Here is a 27,273-nt window from a genome sequence, read left to right as displayed (position 1 = left end):
CCCAGCTGGGCCCCGTCTGCTTGGAACGCGGGAGGCCACAGCCGTGGCGGGAGCCCCCGCTGTGGCGGCCTCGCCCTTTGCAGCCAGGAGAAGCCGCCCCCTCCCAAGCCGTCCGCGGCTTATCCTACCGGGAGACCTAGGAAACTAGCGGCCGCGAGCCCCGCCGGGCTTGCTTTCGCCGTCCCGGCCCCTTCTCCCCGGCCGGTGGACCCAGCTCGCCGTCCCGTCTGTCGGTCTCGGTTTTAGCTCCTTGGGGCGCAGGGCGCTCGCCTCCTGACCAGGCCACCCCACCCGCCAGTTCCCGAGGCCGACCCGACCCCTGCACTACGCCAGGCCGCGAGGTTTCCCAGCGACCAGCACCCCGGCCCGCGGCCGACCTGGAGGCCTTACTGCAGGGCTCGGGCGGGGCCCTCGCTCGGCTCTGGCTGGCGGCCCACTCCCGCGGGCCCACAGGCCTCGCCACCGGGCCTCGGCCTTGCGGCGGCCCACAGCGCCCTGGGCCCGGCGTTCCCGGGGCCTAAGGACTAGGCCCAGGGGGCGGGCTGAGGCTCAGGAGAGGTCCTAGGTGTGGGCCAGGGACGGAGCCAGCCCAGAGAGAAAGGGGGACACCCGACGAGGCAAGAACCTCAGTCTCTCCCCTGCCTGGCTCGCCAGGCTGTGAGTGGGGCCTATTGGGCAGCGCCAGCCTGGGGAGTCCGACGTCTGCCCCGGCTGGGGACCCTGGGGGCAGAGATGTGAGTGCTGTTCCCGGGTAACTCCGACTGGGCCTTGGGGAGTTAGAAAGCCAGATCTTTAGCCAGAGCGCCGAGGGCGCGGCGGAGAGCGCGGGCCGCCCGGCACCACGTTCCTTCTGGCAGTCCCGCCCCAGCCTCCCAGCGTCTTGCGCCTGTGGCGGCGGCAGTACGGGCCTGGGGGGACACCCACAGGAAAGGTGAGATTAGCGGCACCGTGTGGGAGAGGGGTTGAGGAAACCCACCATTATCTAAAACCTGGAGGTTTCGAAAGCCGGAACTTAATTGAGTTGATTGAATTTCTCTTCTTATCTAGGAAGGAAAGAAACACTCCCAAGGTGAAATACAAAGGGCCAAGAATCTCTGTGGGAAAGATAAAGGTTTGGGGCAACAGATCTTTGTAAAGCAAACTACCCCCACCCTCATCAGGACCTGCCCTCCAAAACGAAGCTTATATTGCCGGCTCACTTCTTGTTAATTGCCGATACGCAGCTGAAGTAGCTCCCTGACCCCTTTGGAGGACGGCGTCATTTCAGCACCAAGTATCACCATTATTGGGCTTATTAACTTCATTAAAACCGGTCTTGACTAGGAGTGGAGATCGGAACTCTCTGGATGTCTTTAAGCCAGTGCTAGCTCCCCGCCTCCTTCCCTCCCTCCGTTGCCTTCGGTCAGGGGAATTCATTTCTACTTCGCCTTTGATTCAAAGGGATTTAAGTGCGTGGTCTTAGTTAAGAGAAGTTGTGCAGAGGTGATGGAAAAATTAGTTTCAGAGGGTGCTCAGGGCCTCTTCTTTCTGACCTTTTTTTAAAAAGTTTCAGGAGAGAAACTGCCCATTGCGTTATTTGCTGAGTAGCCCAATGTTTATCGTCATTATTGTTTTTAAAGAAAGGGTCATCTTTCCCTGCCCGTTGCGGGACATCCTGAAAAACTGAAGGCAATAGTAGAAAATGGTTATTTTGGTACTGCTTTACTGTTGCAGAAGAAAAGCTGGGAGATTAAGACCTTGAATCTGGGTAAACCTCAGGCCCCAATTTAACTTCATGTAAACTACAGTATGTTGAAGGTTATCAATAGGTACTGAAAACTCTTGCCATCAAATTTGGCCTCAAATGTTGGTTGCAAACTATTGCATTTCCCTTACCAGTGAACCAATTTACTTATTAGGAAAGATTACATAGAGTTCAAGAGAGCATGCGCAGCCAGGGACCGGAAAAATGAAATAGCCAGAAAACAAAATGGTTGCAACTGCTAACCTTCATTTAAAACGTTACAATCAAGAGTCACTTAATTTTGGTCAGCTGTAAGAGCTTAAGCAGCTTAAAATGAAATTAAATATTGCTTTTACCTGAGGAGCACCATGATCATCGGCCCATTTGTCTTTTCTGGTGACTGGTTTACAAAATGCAGGTACGACTGAAAAGGGACCCATTTTTTTCCCCCCTCGGCACTTTCTTAAACACACACAAAAAAACTGACCAGGGTGCCTTATGTTCAACTACTGAAATTATAGGTTTTAAAACTTTTCTGAAACTCTTTTGTTCAGAAATCATTTCTGCCTGAATTGCTTTCAGATTCTGATTACACTCCCTCTCACGTTTACCTCAGTATTTGGAAGTTAAAAAAAAAAAAAAAAAATCCCCTTAACCAAATAAGAGAATAGAAACAAGAAATTCTTGTTATTCTGATGTTTTCAGAAATACTCCAATTCTCCTCCTCCCTCTTAAAAACTTGATATATTTTTAAACATACTAATAAAGTGCCTAAGAAATTGTTCAGGTTTGAGGCAGGAAGGGAAAAGCAAGGAAAACAAGATCCTATTGATTGTCAGGCTCTCCAAACTCATTTTCAGAGCAATCCTGATGAAAGTCACAAAAAGTCTACATACCACTGTCGTTCATATCTAGTTTATGCATAGATTAGCAAAAAAAGAAAAAGTAAAAATAAGTTTGCTAATTTCCTCTGTCCTAAGAAAAACGTGTTTTGGGAAGGAAAGATTGAATGTAGGCTTCTCATTTGTAAATAGTGGTGTAAAATTAAACTGGACCCAATGTTGTGCTAGAACCATTTTAATATAATTATACATATCTGCCAAATCCAGGAAGAAAAGGTTTATGCATATATAACTTTTCCAGTTAACATCTGCAAGCATAAACGACAATGATCTCAGTTTAATAATTCATCAGGGTCAGAGCAATTGACCAATGTCTGTTTACTGCTAGGCTTACCAACAGTAAATTACAGATGAATTCGTGTCCTTTTGCTTCTCTTCTCTCACTCTCCTTGTCCAGAGACATTTTGTTGTAAAGTTTCAGTGCAGCTCACCTCCAGCCAAAGGTAATCTTTTTAGATCAGTACTCAGTTGCTCTGAATTTTGCTTATAATTATAACCTATTTAATCACAGAAGAACCCCTGCAGAGGTGGAGTTCAAGGTTGCATACAATAACAGGAGATCACAGTTTTGAAGTCTAGCACAGATTAAAAACCACAGATGTACCATTTATAAGACACACACTGATTGTCTCTTAAACTACATATTGACTCCTTATGAACATTATTTTTTAAATAAAGTAGTGCATCTAGGACAATCAGTCGCACAATTCACACAGCCCTGAAAAGTTTTTTCAGTGCCAACTACCAGTTGGTCATGAAACGTGAATGAGCTTGAGACACTGTTCATTCCTAAGATTCAACCAAGGATTGGCTAAAACATTGGAACACCTCTGCTTAAGAAGGCTATGACCTTCCCTCCCTTCCTTCACAACTTAGTTTTGTTTGATTTTATTTTTGGTGGTGTTTGGTTGCACATGGCTAGAATGCTTTTGATCACTTTGCAAATCAGGAAAACCAATGATCTAAAACTATGACAGGATCTTAAGTAGATTGGTTTGTCCATTTCGGGTTGCTGGTTGGTAGGCCCCTCTAAGTCCCTTCGTTTTTCCTTCTATGCCTCTCGGAACTTTGATCAGATGAGTCTGAGCATCATCCCATCTAACTCTTTTAACCAATGCCTGGCTAAAACTGGAATGTCCAGCCCAGTATATTTAAAAATCACCCACAAAAAGAGGTTCTACAGGTCTTCACAAAACCTGGAATTTCCACGAGGATGTCTGATCTTTATAATCCAAGCAGTCAGCATTGAAGTTAAGCTTCCAGGAGGCAGTTTGGTCCTTATAATCCAAGCAATCAGTGGTTGAGTTAAAACCCAAGCTTGAAGCTCCATATCCCTGGGTGGAAAGAGAAGCTGGGGACTGATTGAGATGGCTGGTGACTGCATTGGTACCCATGGGACTGAGTGTGGCCCCTGGTCCGGGAAGCTGGTGATGCATAGGGGTCAAATAAGATCCACAGTCCATGCCCCCAAAGTAGGAAGTTGAGCCAGCATATCCTTGACTATAACCTGAAGCCTGAGTATAGGTCATGGGATAGGACCTCTGCATGCAGGAAGAGGAGGTGGACAAGGGATCTGACAGTGGGGAGATGGAAGCTGGGCTCCAGATAGACACAGGAGCACTGCTGCTGGCAATGGTCGGGACTGAGGTGCTAGAGGGGGGAGTGAATTGGCCACTTGTTCCACTCTCTGAACTCACTTCCCGAGCTGGAGATGTCTTCTTTTTGGCAGGTCTCACTTTGTTTTGACCTCCATTCTGCTGTTGTTGCTGTTGTTGGCGGCACTTAGCTCTTCGATTCTTAAACCATACCTTGAAGGGAAAGAAACTTCTTTAACACAGTTTTGAAAACTCCTTAAGGACAACAATGGCTCCCATATTATAAATCTATCCTACATTGGCAGATCAGCTAAACACACAATTTCCCCTGCCACTGAAGACCTATTATGTGGCACTCTCATATAAACTCCTGGACTTGTAAGAAAGTTGGGGAGGCTCTGTCAAAACACTTGACGCTGCCTTATTTCTTGCCCAGAATAACATTTAAGATAATCCCCCAAATCATATAGCTAAAAACTCTCCACATCACTTTCCTATCTTATTTTGCCTCTAACACACACATACACATAGACCCAGCTATATTTTGGAACACTCTCACACAGGAATAGAATGTATCTATGTCTTTTGGAGGGAAATACATGAGAGGTGAGAGAAAGCAATTCTGTTGTTACATACTAACAGGAACAGCCTAAATTCATTTACAGTTCATCTTCCAGGAAGCAGCTGCTAATATGGAGGTTGGTTGGTTCCATCACCCTTCTGTCTCTCTTAGAAAGAAAGGCTCACAAAACAAAGCTCAAGGGGAAGAAACGATCTTGTTGAAGAAAGAGGTCTGAAAGTCACTATTTGCTAAAAGCTTCTTTGTGGTAAAAGGAGTGACTTACATGCACTCTGCTTTGAGCTGGGAGCACAGACCTGCTAGTCTCTGAGACTCGAGTCTGTGTCTTTAGAGTATTGCCACTCAGCACATAGACTCAGTCTCCTGTGCTGTGTTTACTGACTTACCACTTCCACCCCCTGCTGCAATCTTGACAATTCTCTTTACCAGCCCTGTTCATGTTCTGCAATGAAGGAGCTATGATTGGTGTACGAGGGGGCTTAGAAGAGAAACTACTGGCATTTTCTGGAGGACAAATCCTTAGCTGAACTTTTGAACGAGCTCTCTGTATGGGTGCTGTAACTGTGGTAAAAGTGATGCCACCAAGGCCAAGCTCAAGACCACCAACCATTTGGAGCCATTTGTTTTCTCCTAGTGAGGACTTTGGTTCAAGCCTTGCAAGTGCTAAAACTTCCTCTAACCTACTTTGAAAAGGCCCCTTTCCCAATTTGCAACCGACACTGATGTCTGTCGCTTTCATAAACATATTCTAGCTGAAGGAGAGGCCCAGGTGTGTATGTGGTTTATGTCCTAAACACTTTGCAGAGAACTCTGTATGGGGCTCACTCACAAGGCAAGCTGGAGTTGACCTTCCCTCTTCAGTTTAAGGTCAAGTTTAGGGAAACTAAAACAAGAGAGGTGTTACTAGAGACATCATGTAGATATTTTATCTGTTAAATGGCTCAGAGCTAGACAATTCTGTTCAATCCCTAAGAAGTCAAGGAAAATACATTCTTTTTGTGTTGATTTATTTAGTAAAAGCACCAGCTGCATCTATACCCTGACTCTGCCACCAAACTTAGTTATGACCTTAAGCAAGTCATTTACTCTATTTTTTCATCTGTAAAAATATTTGGACTGTCCAGGAGCTGAGCTGCTTTCACATGTACAAGTCCACGAGAATAGGAGAGGATTTCTATACAGAGGAAGGGAAGGGTTACAACACCATGTGACTACTCTTGAAATCTGCTCAAGGATGGGTCTCTGTCCACCAGCAACCCGGACCTTGAAGACCCTTGCTTATAGGATTAAGTGGTGATGGGCAGGCAAAAAAGGACAGGAGGAGAATAGTTTCCTGGCCCCTTAGTGAGTGAAGGAGAATTTCAAGCCTTCCTTCAGTCTTCTCAAAGACCTGGGGCTCTCCACAGCCCCATACTCTGGGGAAAGGTGGCATGATCAGGAAGGATGGTTCTGCCTGCATCTGCCCTACCTGCACCCTGGACTCGGGCAAGTTGATTTTCAGTGCCACCTCCTCTCGCATGAAGATGTCTGGGTACCGGGTCTTGGCAAACAGTGCTTCCAGCACATCTAGCTGCGCCCGAGTGAACGTCGTCCTCTCCCGGCGCTGTTTCCGGGGGGTGGCTGCGGGACAAGAAGCCCAGGGCCCTTTAGGGTGGGGGAGCAGTTTCTCAGTCATAGGCGTTTCCGCGGGTTCTCCGACGCCCCTGCCCTCCACCCCGCAGCAGTCCCCCGTTCCTCACAGCCCTTCAACTGGGAGCCTACCAGTGCTCTCCCCACCGTCTCCCCAGCCTTGCTCCCCGGGGACCCAGGACACACACTGCTTCTTTCCCCACTCGTCTTGGTGTTGGGATTGCTCCAGTCAGAGCATCACTTGGAAAGTTAACAAATGAAACATTTTTAAAAACACACACACACACAAAACTTCTGCAAGGTCAACCCCTAAACCGCAACACAAAAAGGCTATTCCATGAAGTCAAAGGATCTGCGAGGACAGACTGGCAGCTCGAATTGGTGGGGGATTGGTGGGGGAAATCTGGATCCTGTTCCCATGATTTTTAGCACACCTCGGGCCTTTGTTCCTCCATCTTTAAAATGGGGACATAGTTCATACTTCTCCTTCTGGGAGGATTTTAAACAGATCTGATCGGAAAGGAAAGCACCCGCATTTGGAGGAAGTCACGCCTCTTGGGATTAAAGCAGGCTCTGGAGGTCATAGGGGAAGGCCTGGGCATGGAGGGAACAACTGCAAAGCCCGAGGGTGCTAAGGACTTACGGAGAGAAAACTCGGCTTCTCCAAGAGGACACTTCTGAGGAATTGGGCATTGAGATATGGGCAGGGGTCTTTTGCCCAAATGACAAGGACAGTAACCTTCCTCATCCCACTCTGATGCCGATCCTTATTTACTTGAATTAAGAATAAACTGATGTGATTGTAACTGTTGCAGACCCACCTACTCACTTCTCCCTACCCCTGTTCTCTGCTTGGTGAGTAAATGCCCCCCTCAGAAGGCAAACCTAGTGGAGACCTACCCTGAAGCTGGGTGGGGACAGTGTGACTGCCAACCCCTGTGTTCCATGGGAACAGGGTATTGCATCCCCGGAGGATGGGCGTGGGGAAGGGGGCTGCGGGAGTGCAGCAGGGCTCACTTACCCGGGTAGCCCACGGAGGGGTGCAGCAAGTCCATACCCGAAGTGGTCAGACTCAGCCCATTGACTGCGTAAGGCGGTTGCTTAAGATAAGACATCATGCTAAGGTTGTTTGGAGGTGCAAAGTCGGCCCAAATCGGGGGTACCCAGCTGGAAGATCTTGATGCGCCCGGGGTGGACAGGTTCAGACTCCTTGGTGGGTGGGTTTGGAGCAGTGGAACTAAGGGCAAAGCAAACAAACAAACAGAGGGGCTGGTTTACTGCTTCGGAGGCAGCAGTTCTTCCACGTTTCACCACTAACTTAAAAAGAGCACGGGCTAGGCGAGGCAGAGGCTTTTAAAGGACTTGCAGACACTCCCCCCCACCCCCATCCCCACCCCCACCCCCAGCTGCTCTAGAACTAGAGGGGATGGAGGGAGACCAGATAAACCTGTCTTCCCCACCCCCACCCTAAAGTTAAAAAAAAAAGTACCCGAAGAAAGCAATTACAATCTGCCTTCCCCAAGAACAAAACCCCACGCCTTCAAATGCACACATTGCATTCCTATCCCTACATTTGCATAGGACTCATTGGCTGGCACTAGCTAATTGTCTCAAACAAAACTTGATTGGGGCCATTTGCAGAGACAAAGAACTCTTTGGCTAAATAAATAATGCTGATAACAAAGCCCATTGGTGAGAAACAAAGAAACAATTCAAGAAATCTACCTCTCCCCAGACTGTTGCCTTTCCATGGCAGAGATTTTAATTATCTTAGCTTTTTACCACTTTCAACTGCTGCGAACCTAAAATGTCAGTGCGTTTAACATCTGAAATACCAACTTACTAAACGACAAACTTGGAAAAACCGCTCAACCACTATTATTCCACATTTGAAGTCATTTCCGGTAATCATTTTCACCTAATTAGTAGTCTGGGTAATTAGATTTCGAGGTAAGTAACAGATTTATTAGGGTTTTGGAGAACCTTGATTATACGTGTCTAAGGAACGAAAGCTAAACAAACAAGTATTTAACTTTTAATAGACACCCATCAAATATTTAAACATATTGCAAAAAAGTCTTCAAGATTGGCACAGGGCTTGCCAGAAATTGTGAAGTAAAGTTAGAATCCCACCAATCAGATAATGACGGGACCCCACATTTGTAGTGCAAGCTGCTTCCATGTTGATTTTGATGTGTGGAGGCTGCAGATCCTGCAGGAGGCAAATTTTCAGACATTTGGGTCCTCCGCAGCTGCAGCAGAGCTTCCTGTTAACTCTAACTGCCTTTTGCACATTTTAGTTTTGAAGAAAGTAGATACACAAACACCCAAAGTTGTGAAACTAATAGAATTTCTCCCTACCTTTCAAGTTTCCTACAATCCTATAAGAAAAAGAGCTCACGGGGGAAAAGAAAGGAAGAAAAAAAAAAGTTATTTACTTTCTTCAGCTGTGTTACACGCCCCCCCCCCCACCCACGCACCCCAGCAAAGAGATTCAAAGTAGATGTTAATATAGACTGGCAGTTTGCAAGTCTGGCCTTTATTTTCCTAAAATGTGGCACTTATATGCAAGGATCTCTACTTTGAAACTTTGACACCATGAGAGATTGCTTCAAAATGGCGGATACAAGATAAAGGTCTTACTGAGTTTAAAGGACTCCGGGTTTTCATATTTACGTTGCTTAAGACAGCAAGACACAAAAGTCCATAAATGAAACTCAGTAACTGTAACTTCTTTCTGATTTAAATTCAGAGCACAAAAGTCATGCTTTTCTACCCCAAGATCTAATTTAATGTAATTTTATAAATGTCTTTCTTGAAGGAGTTTGTATTATCCTCAGTAAAACTAATTTAGTTGCTCCTACAATACAGACTTCATGTTTTTGCATTGTCTTTTCTTTTCAAAATGCTGTTCTTTAGAGGCTGGGAAAATAAACAAAAACCTTCAGCTTAGAGGCTGTTTAAACACATATACGACTGCTTTAAAATACAGTTGTATATGTGTTTAAACAGCCTCTAAACCGGAGATTGGAGATTTTTTGTTTAATCGTACTACCTTGCAAAGTTCTGAACTACAGTACTATAGAGAATCGTAAAATCATATCAGGTGTACCCTTGAGAAATACGGAAATGTTCTTACATGTCGAGCTCTCACCAAATTAGAAATGCCTGACACATCACACAATAAAGTAGCACATTCCAACATAAAAAGCAGTAACACGCAGAAAGCACCAGGGCCGAGATCCTTCCAGGGGCTCCTTTGCTCTTACCATTGCACAATGGCTAAAATTCTCGGAATAGACTATTTTCATTTTTATCTCTGGATCCACCTTTAAAAGGAAAAGAGGAAAACCAAAAACCAAAACTAAGAGATTCTCTCCACAATTGGCCTAGTATGCACTCTGCATAGAAGGCATGGGCCCTTCAATCTAACTTTCAAAGCCCTTTTCCAATCTCGAAGCGGGGTCCAGAAGGGGGAAAAGAAATGACTTTTCAAAAATCCACGCCTCACTATGACTGCTCACGAGGTGGCCTCTGGAGAACTCATACCTAGAAGCTGGCCGCGGTCGCGCGGCGAGTCCCGGCAGCCGGTCGGCGACCGCACCTCCAGGCGCTAGTGCCTGGGTCCCGCGTCCCTGCCCGGCAGCCCAGCAGCCCCGCAGCCCCGCAGGCCTGGAGCCCGAGGTCCCGCTCCACTGCCCGCGTCGCCCGCGCAGCCTTATATCTAACGGTCAATTCGTGCAATCTGTCGCTTCCCCCTCCCCCCCGCCTTGTTTTTTTTTCTTCCAAGAAGCCCATCTACCAGTTGCTGTGTCCTCGCTCAACAATAATTACCTCGTCCGAGAATTAATTATAATAAATGTTTTCTTGATAAACTAACGAGATAATCCGAGGGGCACACGTCCCTTAATTACAGGCCGCCATGCTCCGCTCTGCTTCTCGTCCGGGCTGATTAATTTTCTGCATGATGGAAAGGAAACAAAACTACGCGGACTGGCGACTGCCCTGCGGCTGGGAGGACGACGAAGAGGAGGAAAGAAAGAAAAAGGAGACGTGTGGGCACCGCGGAAAACGGCCGGCGCTGGCCTCTCTCCGGCGAACTCGAGTGAAAGTTTCTGGTCTCGGGGAATCAAATAACTCTGCCACCCGCGAGGGAGGGAGGAAGAAACGTGCCAAAAGGGTTGGCCTTGACTATTAATTATCGTTGGGAGAAAGCCCCGGTGTTAGCGCTGAGGTCTGGGTGTCTACCTTACTCTGGGGGGAGGAGTTTCCTCTCCTACTCCCCTCTCTGTTGCTAATAACTTTTGTGCCTGGAAAAAGTCCCGAGCTGAGCAGGAGAAATCCTGACCCCCGAAGCTCTAGAATGGGGGGGGGGGGGCCGGGGGCGGATAATTTCTAGGAGCCACTTCCCCGTCTCCTCCCCAAGCAATCCACCACGGCAGGGTCAGCGCCGCTCGGCCTTCGCTCCCCGCGCACCACTTCGTCTGTGAAGGAGGCAAAAGCCAACTCGGTGGAATCCTGACAGGGGACTTGGGTTTCCAAAAATGTGTCCCGAAATCGGGCGTCGATTTCAAGAGTCACTTGAACGCAGCAACGCGAAGACTTCTTAGGAGTTTGCAGCGCAACCGGTCGCCCGCGCCTGGAGCTGGCAGGGACCTTCGGATGGTTCTCACTGGGCCGACCCAGGGCACAAGTTGGGCCTCGGCGAACCCCTCGGCCCCCGCCCGGCCCCGACCCACAACACCTTATTGTCCCCGAGCCTGGGAAGGGGGTGCGCGAGCGCGCGGGCGAGCCCTGTGGCTCCCCGCCAGGGAACAGCTGAGGGGCCGCGGTCCCAGCGGGAGGATTCCGGTCCCTGGCCTGGCCGCGGCCTCGGGCGGAGCAGGGGCCACTCGCTGCCACTTCTGCCCGCTCCAGGTGCACGCGGAGGGCTACGTGGGGCGGGCCGCGAACCGTACCCGACACAGTCATGTTGAAAAACCACTCTTCACTTTCGCTCGGCCTGGTGACCAGGGTTGGGGACCACGACAACCAGGGATTGCGAGGCTGCGTTATTACAACTCAGGGTGGTTTGGATTTTGGGGCGTAGTGGGTATTTAAACGCAAAAAGGAGATCTGGAAGCGTTTGGGAGAAACAGAGAACCGAGCTGTGCTAGGCTGAGGGAGAGGAGGCCAAAGAGAGCAAGCAGTGAGCGCCGGAGCAACGAGAAGCCAGCGCTCCCAGTCTCCTCGGTTATCCGCTCCGGTTTCCGCTCACGTTCATCAGGGGCAGACAGGGGCTCGAGCGGCGGCCCCCAGCCCAGGCCGACCCGCAAGCGAACCGGGCTTCCGGCGCGCGGGCCCAAGAAGGCGCCTGGCTTTTTATTATTGTTGTTTCAATCCATCCATCTAGTTACATTTGCATCTTTTTGTCTCGGACTCTGAAAAGGTCCCTGGGATCCATCCAAACGACCCCAACCCGATCTAGGGGCCAAAACGCAAAGATCGCGGAGAGAAGCCTAGAACGGCGTTGACATAAAAACAAAACCACAAACAAAACCTTCCAAAACATCCCAGATTACACTCGCAGCGTTTCGACGACGTTTTGCAGAAGCGACGACCCCCAGGAGCACGCTCTCTGCCTCTCTCTCACTACCGTTCTCATCCCTAGATCACATTTTTCTTTTTGCAGCGATCGTTATTACACCTCAAAATTTGTAAGAGAAAAAAATACATCCGCCTACAGAACTCCACGTTCGCAGAGGGGCATCGGTCGGTCTATTGGAGGTACTGGGGTGATGGCCGACAGACACGGGGACACGTAGATATGGATATAGACAAGACAGACGGACACTTACCTTACAGCCTCATGGGAGGTTAGAAAAAGTCAAATATCCTTTAAATTCCAAATAGCCAGCTATCCTAAAAGAAATCAAGAGTATTGAGTTAGAAACCTTGCAGTCTTCACCCTTCCATGAAAAGTCAAACACAACCAAAAAAAAATTTTTTTTTTTAAAGAACAGAAAATGAGGAAGTAGGCTAGAGTTCTAAACACGCGTGGGCCCCTCTGCAATACATACAAAGTAGATGTGGTGAGTGAGGGCTGCTCTAGCAATTTTTATTTTTAATCACAGTGGAGGCTGAGTTGGAGCTGAGGTCGGTCCCGCTCTCAGGGAGATTTGCTGAGAAAGCGCCTCTCTGGCAACTTTTTGACGCAAACTCTCCAACCAATGGCAGGGAGAGAATGATTGACACATCTAAGCCAGAGGGAAAATAATAAAAACACACAACAGGGGGAGGAAAACAGGCCGCTGCTGCACGGGGGGACGAGCAGGCAACAAATCCAGGCCTCCGACATTACCAGAATGTTCTTTAAAGACACTGGGCTTTGCTTAAAATATACATTATGGGCCGGAGCATGTGAATTAATTGTATAATTAAAGTGATGGACAGGGAGTTCTTCTCTTACCCTCTTTTCCCCTGCTTCTTTTACTCCGTAATTTCCTTTCCCCTCATTCTTTTTGTTTTTTGTTTTTAGGGAAGGGAAGAAAGGAAACCCATGCAATGTAAGATGGAAGATAAAAATATTTAAGTAAATGCTGGAGAAGGGCGGGGGATAGGGAGTGACTGGGTTATCACATTCAACCCCAGCAGTAAGTGTGTGGATGACAGGCAGAAAGCAAGTCAGACTGAAACTCAAAAACACTAGTATACCGTCTCAAACAGGGCCAGAACACGCTGACTGCCAGAAAGGGTAAAGGAGGGAGGCCTGGGAGTGCGATGTGAGCATGTACGGAAAACAGAGACAGAAAGATACACAAGTCCAAGAACAAACTATTCTCTAAAACTCAGTGTCTTCTCTATTCCCTAAGCCCTTATAAATATCCTTACACATATAAAATAAATGATCCCCGAGTGAGAGACCCGGGCTTCTGGTAGGCGCCTGGGGTTTTTTGGAATTGAGAAACCCACGACAGACTGCAGGGAACACGAACCCCGGAATCTAATCCCAGGGCCCATTTAGGGGAAGTACCTGGGGCCACATCGGGCCTCGAGGATGCGAGTGTGAGGTCGACAAGATATCGGGGAAGGGAGCGAGCGAGGGAGGCCCCCGCTGGAAATAGCTTCTGTGTTAGAACAAACGCCACCAAACGCTCGACACTGCGAGGCCTGGAGCTAACTGGGCTGGCGCCGCCCGAGCCCCGGGCTGAGGGCCGGGAGGCTGGGAAGTGATGGGACCTGGGGACCTGAGCTGGAGAGTGCGACCCCCAGCCCAACTTTTTTGCCTGGCATAGAGAGCAGGGACCGGACAGGTTTCAAACGGATCCGAGTCCCTAGAAAAGCAAAAACAGACTGGGCGGAGTATGGGGTGGGGGCTGGCTAGTGGAACTGCTGAGTGTGTGTGAATAAGGGGGGTGGGAGTGGGAGCAGAAGACAGCTCTTCCTTCACAACACCTAGTGCAGGAAAAGAAAAATAAAATCTCTTCCTAAATACCCCACCCCCCGCCACCCACCCACCACCAACTACCATCACCACCACGGCTAGTGGGCCCAAAGAAACAGCTCGCTGCTTTTAATTTGGGGACCTATGTTAATGAAGTTGGTAATTAATTCGTCGCTTTGTTGTCGGTTCTTATACTGTATGTGTAATCAAATGTGGCCGTCCTTGGGATTTACAGCAATTAACGAATTACGGGAGTGCGCACGAGGCAGCAAGCCCTCAGCAGCCGGGCTGGGCTCCGGCTCCTGCTCGGCCTGGGGCTGGGGACTTCGCGGCCGCGGCCCCCGTCACAGGTGTCTCTAGAGCTTTGGGCCCTGGCGGCCCCTCTAGCCCCCGAGGGGCCCGGGGCCCGCCCAGCTCCTTCCCGGCCCTCTGCAACAGCTCCAGTCCGGAGACCCGCTGGCTGTCACGTTCCCAGGAGTCAAGACTTTCTAGGGGCCCGGGCGGGGGGGAGGGTGAGTACGGACCTTTTTTTCTCACCCCACCCCCACTGTACTGAAATACCTGGCGACCGCCCCCGAAGCCTTTAATGGGGATGGTGGTGGGGAGGGGGTACCAATGCCCCAGGCGTTATGACCCTCTTGGCGCTGGCTGTCGGAGGCACTGGTTGGGTGCGCTTGGTCAGAGTCACGATGCTTTCGATGAAGGAAAGGCAAATCCACCCCGATCGCTAGAAGCAGAGTCCCCTTCCTACCCCTAGAAAAAAAACGTTTCCCCCAGTTTGATCACAATGATGCTTAAAGCATAAAAGAGCCGAAGAAGAAAAATGGACGTTGTGGATCTGGCAGAGGGGAAGGCCGGAGGGAGGCCTCGGGGACAGTAGGCAGAGGGTGGGATGGAGAAATATCAGCACACGCTCTTGCGAGCTCCACCAAGTAAACCATTTTGGGCTGGGAGATCCATCTGCTGTAGGGTTCAGTGTCCAGGGAAACCTTTCAAGCCCGATGTAGAAGTTTGCGATGTCCTCCCAGATGGCGAGGGCAGCTGAATCTCCCTAAAAATCCCCCTGTTCTATTTGACAGGGGCAGATTTATGCGTGGTGGGGCGTGAGAGGGTTTTGCCCTTCCAGCGGCCGGCAGCAGACAGCTCCCGCTTCTCCTTTGCACTCTAGTCTAATAACTTCGCAGAAATACCGGGCCAATAAACTACGAGTTGGAAATGGACAGTGTTAAATAAACAAGGGTCTCTTTAAAATTCTCATCCACTTCAGATGTCTAAAGTAAGATTGTGATGATTTTGTCACGGTTTGGTAAATTTACCCCTTTAAGAGGCTTTCATAAATCCCAGAACACACCTTCAGCCAGATTTGAATATAGATTTAGGTTTTAAAACCCAGAAGCTGGAAACACCGCTTTATCAAAGAGAATTTCCCTTTAGCTTAGCAATGTGCTGAAGCTCTTAAAAGATTGGATCTGAGAGAGAGAGACACAGAGGAGAAAGAGAACTAGAGACAGAGAGAGGCAGACAGGGAGGGGGGGGGAAAGACTTTCTTTTTCTTTCTAGAGGAATTCTGCCCAGACTCTGCAGCAGTTGGTAGCAGGCAAGCTTTCTCCTGGGTGTCGCCTGGAAAAGTTGCAAAATTGTTCTTCACCTGTAAGAACATGCTCTTTATCTTCCAGTCTCTTCTTGTCAATTTGGAAATTGCAGACAGCCCGGCTCAGGTACAGTCCCCACAAACCCTATTCTAGGTCAGGACAAAAGCCACTGGCTTTGGGGGAAGGGGGCTGGGCTCTTTTACTGAAAACCTTAGATGCTTGGTGGGAGAAAAAGACTCTTTGGATGAAAAGTCTAACTCTTGATTTTCAGTAAGTTCTTGAACTTCCAATTTACTATCTGTTCATTGTATTTCTGTGTTTAACTTTTTTTTTCTGTGTCCTGTGTCTTCAACATTTTTTTTTCTATGAATCTGACTTATAGTAGCATGCTTTGTGTTTTTAGATAATTTTCATTAACAAGTGGGTGGTTTTTAATTGCCACTTGCACAATTATTTTGCTATGCATATGAGATATAAGCATTCAGAAGCTAAATTAAGAAAACCGATATGAAGGGAATCAAATTATTTGCCAGAGCGTGTGTGCAGTTTCCAGAATATGTCTGATACTCATATTTTGAAATCAAGATTCATGCGTGGCACTAACTAGGCTCACTTTCTCCACCGCACAAGCCAGGCCAGTTTAAAATATTCCAAACTTTCCTCCAAGTTTATTAACTTTGGTGGGGGGGAGTGGGGGAGGGGGAGGGGAGAGAAGACATCCCAGGATTCTTCCAGGCTAATTAAAAAAGAAGAACAAAACCCATATTCCGTGAGAACATAGCCTCTTGAGGGAAAGGAGCCAGTTAGACTTCCTTAACACTGACTTCAGAAATATGAACATTAATTTCCAATCTTTTCAGCAATTCAGTGGACAGTGAGGGACTACATTTTGCCTTAGAAGCACCATAATACCTAGAAAGACGTCATTTTTTCATTAGGTTTTTAGATATGTCTTTATTATAAACTTTGATGAGACTAACCATAATTTTTTAAATAGGGATTTAAGATTGGAAATGCAGACAGAATTTAGGGGAAAAAATAAGGCAACAGATCACTTATAAATTAAGCTTGGGTCTCTCACTCCCTGCACTGCGGTTGCCTCAAAAAAGAGGGTAAGGGAGAAAGAAACAACTTCAAAGATAGGATTGGGCTGTCTCGATAAAAGAGTAGGGAGGCAAACTCCAAATGTGAAAAAGAGGAAAAGAGGACCATGTTGTTCCGGAATGAAACGGATTAAGATTGTGTGACAAGTGCGAGATGTGGGGCTGTGAGACATTTATGAGCAGAGTGTGAGCCGGGAGCTGTGCCTCTGTCCCTGAGAGTGTGGGGACCAAGGGTGTGTGCAGAGTAAGGTTACGGTGAGGGATAGGAAGGGCATGTGTGGATGTGAGACAGAGAGAAGTGTGAGGCAGGTCTGTGTGTGTGTGTGTGTGTGTGTGTGTGTTAGGAGGGTGTGGATGGGAATGTGGATGGATTGATGAAGGGTGGTAGCTGTCAGTTTACATAATTTTCATCTCCTGGTCCTGAAGTTTCCTTGAAATCAATTCTACTGCAGGCAGCAGCCTTGAGCTTACAGAGCTGATATAAAACAACCATTACAGTCCAATATCTTGCCTGTTTGCAAACTTCATTTAAAACTGGGGAAAAAAAGACCCAGGAATGGTTTTGTAAGAAAGGAAAAAAAGAAGAAAAGAAAACCACAGTGAAGCTTTAAACTAGTTTGGATAAATCTCTAATCTTTTATTTGTAACCTTTTACAAGCTTTATTTCCCGTATATGAAAAGCTTCTTTTATATGGGCACGACAGACTTTTCCTTTGGATTTTTAATTAGAGTCCATCAATTGTAGCCATATTTAAGAATCAATATAAAGTAATCCTTCGAGATGGGATAAGGTTTTAATCGAAAATCTAATTTCCCTCTCTTTGCAGATCATTTTAAGGGGCTGGTTGATAAAAAAAAAAAAAAAAAAAAAAAAGGTTCAATTTTTAAAAGATAGACACCTAAAACCTGGAAAAGACCATGTCTACAAGAAACCAACTGATGTTGCCTTACAAAGAAAAAGTCTGGCGGTTGTTGGGAACTTTTTTTTTTCAACTTAGAAGAATTTGACTTATTTTTCTCTCAAACAGTATTCCCTAATGTGGCTCCTATGAGAGTATTCACATTGAATGGAGAAAGAAAAAGACAGAAATTATTTGTCTGAAACAGTATTTCATACGCAAAATATAGCAACCTTAATTTTTTATTAACAAGAAAATCCAGAAATCTTGACATATCCTTTTCACTACATGGTCCCAGATTCCCAAGGTTAGAGAATAAATAACACACACTTTTTCATTTTTGTTAATGAATGCAAACTTCCTATTTTCGGATTCAGGAATGAATATTTCTGACCAATTTTAAAACTTCAAAATTAGAATTTTGCAATTTTTAATTTTTTTGCAACAATTGGAAAGTTGCTTATCTCCAAGGTATAGAATTTTAAACAGTTCTACCAGGGTCACTGGCTTTCAATTTGTCTTAAAAGAGAAAAGAAAAGAAAATGAAAGCAAGGAAGAAAGCAAATAAACAAACAAACAAATAAAAACTAATTGTAGGTGCACAGTCCAGACCGTTTGTGCTGCTGAATGATTAATCTGAGGCATTTGTTCAAAGGCCGAACATTATCTAAATGTGCATAGTGCATTTCCAACATTCACCGCTTAGTTTAAGATCTGCAGATCATCCGTAAACTAGAAGGGACCCCCCCCAAAAAAAAGTTTATAGTATATTTTCAGGCAGTCACTGTACTTTTAAAAACTGTTGTATCTGTTAAGTGCATTTGGAAAAATGAACTCATCATGTTTGCTTTTAAAAATCTGAATGAAGCGTGTTTCAACATATTTGATAGCCATGCTTTTCTTTTATCTGCAGAAATTTCAATTTATTTAAAAGCCTGGCGTTTAATGCACTACATGACCGCATGAATTTTAGAGGAGCCCTCTTGTATTTCTCTGTAATCGTGTCTAATGAAAACCCGGGATTTTCCATTATTTAAAAAAAAGTGAAAATATAATGCATCTTCATTAGGAAAATTGACTGCTGTGCTCACGACAGTTCTTAATTGAAAAGGCAACCTATTTTAATGGTGTGGTTGAGAAGAAGATTACATACTTTATCCAAACACAAAGACAATTAATAATGAGAAGCAGGCTGCTGCCATTAACTCTAATGCAGTTGCATCAATGTCAGTGAAAAGTGCTCATACCTGAGATACACGGTGCAAACTCCCCCGGCTCCCTCCTTTCCCAATTCACCCACTTCTTAATTTGAGTTTCTTAATGTGCAAGCGCCAGGGCCGGCTGTGGTCAGGCGGGCTATTTTCTGGCAAGTGCGGCGCGGGACTGGACTCCCCTGCCGGCGGGTCGCCGGGTCTCGAGCTGCGCCGCCCCGCTGGAGGCGCCCGGGCTGCCTGGCTCTCCGCGCAAACCTCGCGCCCTTCCGTTTGCGCGCGCGGAGCCGGGTGAGGGCGGCCGCGGCTCCCGCGCGATGGAGGATTTGGAAGCTTAGAGCCACCTGGTACATTTTGAGATATTTAGCAAACCAGACTGGGCTGCCTCGGAAACTGGGTTCTGTTCTGACTCATTTGCAGAAAAGTTATGAGGAAAAACATCTTGTAAAATTAAGGTTATGTTTGGCGGGTACAGTCGTGAACGCACATGGTCATCCGGCGAATCAGCCAAGTTTTCCAAAGCGCCCCCTCTCCGGCTCTCAGGCCAGGGGAGCAAAGCTTACGTGTGTGCGTGTGTGCGCGCGCGCGTGTCTCTGTGTCTGCGTGTGTGCTCGCAAGCGTGTGTGGGTTTGGGGTGGGGGAACATCCCGACCTTTCTACACCCTAGTGCGTCCCAACTTCTGACTGGGAGGAGACGTCGGCGGCCTCTGGTCTTTTCCCTTTTTGGGCGAGGTGCGGCCAGCTGAGACCTCACGCCGGCCGCCTTGGACCCAGGGCGCCGAGCTAGGGGAGACAGCGTGGGACTGGGGGACCCCCGGGATCCCGCCCTCGGCGCGGAAGGAGTGGCAGTCCTTGGTGCCGGGCCTGATCCTTGAGACTGCCGGCCTTCCAGGGCGCCAGGACTCGAGGACGCGGTTTTCTTCCGCAGTCCCAAGAACCCTGGGGCCGTTACAGCTTGGGGAAGGGGCAAACTCTGTTTGGTCTCCACGAAGTGCTTCGATGTTCGCGAAAGGGTAGGCCCTTCTTGCTTGGCGTCCTAAACCCCTCGGAACTGGCTCTGCCCCTGCCTCTTCCCCAGCACAGTCTCCCAGCTAAGGCTCAGACAGCCGGGGAAAGAGGCGCCCCCATCAGTATCCCCCACAACCCGCCCCAGTGTGAGCCTGGGCGCGGCTGCAGGCTGACAGGCGCACTGTGACCAGGCCGTCACTTCTCTTCACCAAAGATTAGATGGGGAGCGTGCACCCTCTGGGGAGTTCGCAAAGCTTCTCGCTTTGATCAGCCAAGCGCAGTGCGAGGGAGAGATATTGCTGGGGTCTGAGTCCATCGGAAGTGTCTAGGAGAGAAGAGAGAAGAGCAGGTAGTCGCTTTGGCGGCTGACCTGCGGACACCTGCACACATCCAGCCTCGTGGAGAAGGAAGGACCCTGTCCTCCAAGGCCAACTGAATACACTCTCCTCCCTTGAGGCATAGCCTCACAGGAAAGCTCCTTCCACAAATGCACGCTTCCCTCTGCATCCGTCAGTATCCTGGGGCCAGCTCTGTTGTCCCTCAATCAAGCATACCCCACTTCCTTCCCTGCTTCCATCGATTTATCTACAGACTTCCTATAGACTTGCCACTTTTGTGATTTTGCCCACGGGCTAGGTAGCCTCTTCAAGACTCTGAAGACAAGCAGGCCTGGAGATACCCACGAAGCCCCAGGTACCTGCTCTTCCTCCCTTAGGGCAGGTGAGTCTCTAGAACATTGTAACCTCCCTTTGGTGAGAGTCAACTATCAGCTACTTGGTGTGGTCTAGGAATCTTCTCGCCTCCTTTGCAGCTTTCCATCAATGTTAGATAAGCCTCCTGCATGATGGATCTAGAGTTTCACCTGTTCATTTTAAATGCCTTTTTCAGATTGCAAACGTTGGAGTACTCAGTTACTATTTATCAAACAAGCTCTGGTTTCTGCTTTTGGTGAGGCCATGTGTGTCAGCTGGAGTAAGGAGGACACCAGGTCTCCCGGGGATAGCTTGAAGTCTAGGTGTCTTACTTGCCCAACAACATAAGAGCAAAAACAGACTTGCTTCCATTTGTGAATCTCTTTCTTAGCATTTAACCTATGGATGCTTGGAGGCATCTTTATTAGCAAGTATCTGACTTTGGATAGCCACTCAATAATGACATTCCTAATCATTTATTGAATACCATTTAAGTGAGTTCAACCACAGACAGTAACTCTTAGCCTAAATGGCAGTTTTCTGGCAGCTTATTCAGCCAATGAACATGCAAAAAGTGAAAGATATCATTGCTTCCAATACTTGCTCCCAAATAAGACAATGAAAGCCATCACTTAAGGGACACACAGATCACCCACGTGTAGATAGTGTATTCTGGGTTACTGGAAAAGCAGTAACCCTTTTGATTATGCTCTCTTGTATTTGATGGACAAAATGTGTCAGATAAGCACAGAAGAAATAGGCATGGGGTATAGACCTTGAGTATCAACAGAATCTTGGGCTTAAGTCTACCCTGACCTTTTCCTACTGCTTCAACCAAAAACCACAAGTAGTGGTTGAAGTGGTTGAAGTCTTTCTCTAACAAAAAGACATTCTGTAAACATGAGATAGTCACCAAGGAATTGGAGGGAAACCAAACAATTTCATTATCATCAAGAAATATTTTTAATATCCTGGTAGTTGGCATTGGGTAAATATAACTTCAGTCAAGTCTAGAGTCTTAATGAAAACATTTCAGTAAAAGCAAACAACATTTTACATTAGACCATATATTCTTAAATGCAATTGCACATTTTGATCAATTTGGTTTAATTAACCAATTGGTGCACACATGGTGGGATGGATAAATTTGTTTTTTTTCACGTGCAAAAATATTTATTGAAGTCTCTGATTTATCTAAAGATTTGTGATTATCAAGCCAGGACGTCTCTAGAGCATAAGTACTTTTTCAAAAGTTTATTGTAACATGAACTCACATTCATTCATTCATTCGTATATGCATTCAACAAGCATATCTGGGCGCCTACTACGTAGTAGGCAATTGTCAAGAATTGATTATGTCTAGAGGTTCGTATTTTTCTCATTTCAAATAATCGAATAGTAATAATAAACATTTGATCTAAAAGTTTTCATTACTCTCTTCTGGCCAAAAATTAAGCCTGGAGAGATTTGCTCTAAGTTGTAAGGACCTGTACTGCTCATCCATAGCAATGTTCCCAGGGAAAGCTGTAGGAATTGTTTGCATGAACTGACAAAAGTATATGACTTTTAATGTTCAAATCTAATTTGCTTCTAAAAAATAAAATCAGAAGGCAGCTGAGTGTATGATTTATTGTGTGTTTAGAATATGTGCTCCTCAGTAAAAAATAATTTTTTGATAGGAATCAAACAAACCTTAGATTTAACTCTATATTCTTTTAGTTCATCTGTAAAAGATAGAGACCATATATGCATATATGCCATCATTATATTCTTATCTTATTTCAAACAGAATGTAAAAGCAAGTATTCAATTAATTATAAATACAATTTACTTTTAAAAAGCCCCTTTCTGGGCTAGAAGTAGTTACTGTTATTTATTTATGTCCATTTTAGCTTCAACTGCTTGCCAGTCCTAGAAATTAATGGGTTTAATTTCCCCTCAAATTTAGGATTTTTTGAGTAACAACTTACACTCAAATGTAGTCTTTCTTACACAAATTCTCCCCCTCTCTATTTTTTTCACTTTCCATTCATAACACAGACATTACCATGGAAGTTTTCATAGGTTATTGATGGAGTTATTGAACGTGCTGATCAAATAACAGATTAAAACTGAGTCTCCATGAGGTGGCCAGTGCATGAAGGTTTCTTTTTTTCTGAAGAATTCTCACAGGAAGAATTAAATGCTACCTCTTACAAATCAGTCCTACTGATCTAGTGTGTGTTTGGACACACTAGAGACTTTGAGCCACATCCTCACCAATAGTACTTTACCTTTTGGGTATGAATTGTGGGTAATGGTGCCCGTGCATAGCCTGTGGTCTGTAGAGAAGCCATATTGATTAATAGTTTTCATGCAAATTATTCAGCACATTGAGGAATTTTTTTTTTAATCCCCAAACCTCTAAAAACTCATTCTTTATTTTTCAAATTTGGTCTTTTTAATTTCCTTCACAGCTAAGAAGGTATAAGAGCCCCTTTGTTCTGGAGCTGCTGATTCTGGTATTCAAGGTGTTTGTTTGTTCCAAGGACTGCACTTATGATTTTAAAGTGCCATAAATTCTTCAAACTAAGCTCCTACGGTCTTTATACCACCTTACCAGCTTAGATTATGTGATCCTAAGAATGAAAAAAAAAGTTTTTATGAGATTAGGTAGCTATTCATATTATAAATATGAATTTATTAAATTTAACTGGCAAAAAGATCTATTATGAGTAAAGAAGGTGAAAATATAAGCTTAAAATATTCAAGACTGAGAAGAGAGCATTGAATTTCTGATTCTCTCTGTAGGTGGGGTGTGAAATAGAATGCTAGTGTTGCTGAGCCAGAATGCTTGCCTATTTTTACACTTCCGTAAGAGATGTGGGCAATGGAAAGGGATACTTATGGAAGTACAACAGGGTTTATTTAAAAGTTCATCAGGCTTAAGGAGGGCAGTATTTGCCTTATGGAAGAGAGTGGGTCTCTTGATGCCCAAAATGTATATGAGAAAGACAGTGAAATGAAAAGGAGATGAGAATCCAGACACTCCATCAGCAGCCTTACCCTGTGACAGACCCAGAGGCAACTCCAAAGCCACCAGGGCAACTGCCTGTTCAGTTTGCCAAAGAGCCAGATGCTGTTGCTTGGAAGAATCTCTTCCACAGCTTGATGTCTGGGTCCTGTGATTGCCATCCAAAGAACAGTGGTGGGGCATGCTGGGATGAATGCAATCCCGGCATCCCACTACAGTGTTTTCTTTTTTAAAAAAGAGTCATTTTAAATTAAACAAGTTTTAAAACTCACATATTATTTTTGAAAATGTAAAAAGGAAATTGGAGGATAATAGTACAAGGCAAGGCTGTCTATTTGAAAAAAAAATATCCACTTAAAACTTAACTTTGCTTATGGGTCATTTTAATTTATCCCATGAGGAATGGGACATTTAGAAGAGACAAAAGACCATCCACCATTCACAGTGATGAAATAAAAATCACTACAATCTAGAAGAATGGTGGTACAAATAATACTTATTGCTTATGTTACTCACTATGATCATTTACAATATTTATTTAAATAAAATAAAAGTAAGATATTCGATATTGCATTTTGTAATAGAATTTTGATTGTGGGTGCCACTGAACATGTGCTGAAATAAAAAAGGCAGTAAGAAAAATCATTAGTGACATTTAAGGGGAAAAATCATGCCTGCCTGAGTATCTGATGAGTCACTAACATCTCTTCTTAAATATTATCAGTATTGTCACATGAAGCAGCATCTCTCCTTTTCAAAATATGTGTTAATATTTGCTGTGTTGTAGCTAAGTGAATAATAGCTGCTGTACGTCTTTGAGTCACTCAGACTACTTCAACAAATGAATGTCATTTGATCCTAGTGTACAGCCAACACCTTTGCTTTTCTGTGTAATCTTTTATTTTTTGTAATTATGGGAATTTTTTCCCCTTATATTCCCAGACTTTGTCTAATAGCCTAATGGTAAGTGCCTGAGCACCACAGTAAATCTATAATTTCTTTAATCATTGTGATCAATGTGAATCATGGCATGATTAATGTGGCTGGGGTAGTAGGTAATGGTTAAAAAGATAATCAAAATATTTGGATAGTAATAACTCACTATACAACAGTGTTTCTCAACCAGGGACAATTTTGTCCCCCCAGGGGACATTTGGCAATGTCTGGAGATGTTTTTAGTCATCACAACTTTCATCTACTGGGTAGAGATCAGGAATGCTGCTCAACATCCTGCACTACAGAGGACAGCACCCTACAACAGAGAATTGTCTGGCCCAAAGTGTTAATAGTTCCAAGGTTGAAAAATCCTGGTGTAGAGAATGGATAACATGTATAATGATATTGACATTTTAAAAAGTTTGGTGACTACCAAAATATAGATAGCTCTGTAGTGTTGTTAATCTAGATGAAAAGAAAAAAAAATCAGTAACAGATATTTTCAAATGTCTTCACATTTGGGATCATATTGACAAAGTATAAAGGCATAATATTGTTACTTTCTGTAAGATATGTTTCTCATCCTCACTTCAATTATTTTTTAAGCACATAGTTAGCTACAACTGGATGACATCAACAGCAGCTTGGGGATATCATGTTCCTGTTTCATAAACAGAATACTAATTCAACAGGAAAAACATATAAAAGAATTTTCAGTTTTTAAATTTTCTTCGATTCCAAAATTTCCTTCCAAATAATTAAAAAAAAAAAAAAAAACTTATAAAGAGGAAAATGAAAGACATCTTTAATCTGGCCATCTTAAGCTTTTAGTTTCTTTAAACTCAAACTTGTATCTATGGACATTGATTTCTTAATATAGGACAAAATACTGTTCACCAAAATATTTTGTTATGGTTAAGTTTTCATGATATTAACTCCTTTGTCTAGCACATGTAAAGTGAAATTTATCGTTGTTTTCCTAATTGTTCTGTCCATACCAGTTTGCCTCCCTTTTTTTTGAGTGTGGATTTATTGGATTTTTTTCTTCTTTTCTTTCTTCCTTCCTTTACTTCTTCTCTTTCTTTCTTTTGTAATGTATTCAGTTATATTAAGTGGAAGACATCTCCCCATAGAGAAACTGGCTTGGACCTCACCTGCCTTGTCTGTTTATATCTTGTAGGACTAGTATTCTCCAACACTATGTATGACTTGTCTCCTAGTCATTTCTTCTTAAGTCAGATGTTTAGAACTAATATTCCCCAACACTATGTATGACTTGTGTACTAGTAATTTTTTCTTAACTCAGGTGTTTATGCTGCCGAGCTAAAGTTATTTAACAGGTAATAGTTTTGCCTCAGTTAAATCTATGGGTGAAGATATTGCCACTGGGCAAGACTAAGGTGGTAGTTACAGTTACCAATGGGTTTGGGCAGGGAGACAGGCACAGAACCCTTGTTAGGGAATGAAGCCCAGAGGAAGGGAGAGGAGAACTGCCAGAAGATAGAGCAGCCTAACATGGACAAATTACAGAAGGAAAGAGGAGAAGAGGACGATAATGCCATAATGCACAGCCTTTAAATAACACATTGAACAACAATGAGTTTGCATTTAGCATTTGGGCAGTGCTATCATCTGAATGTTTGTGTCCCTCCAAAATTCATGTTAAAATCCTAACCCCTAAGGTGATGCCATTACGAGATGGGGACTTTGGGAAGTGATTTGGGAAGTGATTCATGAGGGAGCCCTCGTGAATGGGATTAGTGTCCTTATAAAAGAGACCCCAGAGAGGCCCTTACCCCTTCCATCTTGCTGTGAGGACACAGCAAGAAGGTGCCCTCTATAAACCAGAAAGCAGGCCATCACCAGACACCAAATCTGCCTCGATTTTGCACTTCCCAGTCTTCAGAATGGTGAGCAATAAATTTCTGTTGTTTTAAAGCTACCCAGTTTATGGTATTTTGTTATAGCAGCCCAAGTAGTCTAAGAAGGGCAGTTACATGACAAGACTTTTGCTTTATTTGAGGCATTAATCTTTGGTTTCCTCCCCGGACCCATATTATTAGGTTGATGCAAAAGTAGTTGCAGTTTTTGTCATTACTTTTAATGGCAAAAATTGCAATTTCTTCTGCACCAATACCTCTTGTCAGGGAAGTGGAGAAAAATTGGAAATGGGCCCACAATTTTCAGGGTTTATTTTTTCCAGGATTTTTTTTTTCTTTTTTTTTTTTAAATAAGATACCATGTTGTCCAGGTTGGAATGCAGTGGCTATTCACAGATGTGATCCCACTACTGATCAGCACTGGAGTTTTGGCCTGCTCCATTTCTGCCCTGAGCCGGTTCACCCCTCCTTGGGCAACCTGTTGGTCTTTTGCTCCCAGGAGGTCACCATATTGATGCTGAACTTAGTGCAAACATGCGATTTGTGTAGCACAGAACTCCTGGGCTCAAGCCATCCTCCCACCTCAGCTTCCCAAGTAGCTGGGACTAGAGGTGCATGCCACCACACCTGGCTTTTTCAGGAATTTAAAACAGTGACTAACTCAAGCTACCACAAGTTCTGCATTGGGCAACTGACAATGCCAATTTCATGGAAACCTCCCTGCTGCAATCCTCCCCTACCTGCAATGTAAAACAAAAACTTCACTCAACAGTTTCTAGAGCAGAACTTCTTTTCCTCTTCACAAAATAGGTCTCACCCTTGGGTAATTAATAGGTGGCACATGCAAGCAGTAACAGGGGAAGCTGTTTATTTGTTTGTTTGTTTGTTTTGAGAAGGAGTCTCGCTCTGTCGCCCACGCTGCAGTGCAGTGGCGTGATCTCGGCTCACTGCAAGCTTCGCCTCCCGGATTCAAGTGATTCTCCTGCCTCAGCCTCCCGAGTAGCTGTGACTACAGGCGCCCGCCACCATGTCTGGCTAATTTTTTTTGGTATTTTTAGTAGAGACGGGGTTTCGCGTGTTAGCCAGG

General features: G+C 45.2%; 1 protein-coding gene across 3 annotated transcripts; it reads right to left on the bottom strand.

Moving 5' to 3' along the window:
- Nucleotides 1-2,784: 2,784 nt before the first annotated feature.
- OTX2 (orthodenticle homeobox 2) lies at nucleotides 2,785-12,848 on the bottom strand. Of its 3 annotated transcripts, XM_003901851.5 has the most exons (6): nucleotides 12,489-12,848; nucleotides 12,267-12,330; nucleotides 8,791-8,810; nucleotides 7,451-7,666; nucleotides 6,269-6,420; nucleotides 2,785-4,433 (listed from the first exon to the last, which is right to left on the bottom strand). In XM_003901851.5, exons 4-6 carry the CDS (start codon nucleotides 7,545-7,547, stop codon nucleotides 3,813-3,815), a joined length of 870 nt encoding a protein of 289 aa, XP_003901900.1. In that variant the 5' UTR covers nucleotides 7,548-7,666; nucleotides 8,791-8,810; nucleotides 12,267-12,330; nucleotides 12,489-12,848; the 3' UTR covers nucleotides 2,785-3,812. The 3 variants fall into 3 exon arrangements, with proteins under 3 accessions (XP_003901900.1, XP_003901899.1, XP_031523944.1); XM_003901850.5 differs by lacking the exon at nucleotides 8,791-8,810; XM_031668084.1 differs by lacking the exons at nucleotides 8,791-8,810; nucleotides 12,267-12,330; nucleotides 12,489-12,848 and having other exon boundaries at nucleotides 7,451-7,785.
- Between the last annotated feature and the right edge of the window lie 14,425 nt (nucleotides 12,849-27,273).

Source organism: Papio anubis, chromosome 7 (genome assembly GCF_008728515.1).
Source record: "Papio anubis isolate 15944 chromosome 7, Panubis1.0, whole genome shotgun sequence".
Taxonomy (NCBI): Eukaryota; Metazoa; Chordata; class Mammalia; order Primates; family Cercopithecidae; genus Papio; species Papio anubis.
Note: the sequence above shows the minus strand (reverse complement) of the source record. Positions and strands in the feature narration are given on the sequence as shown.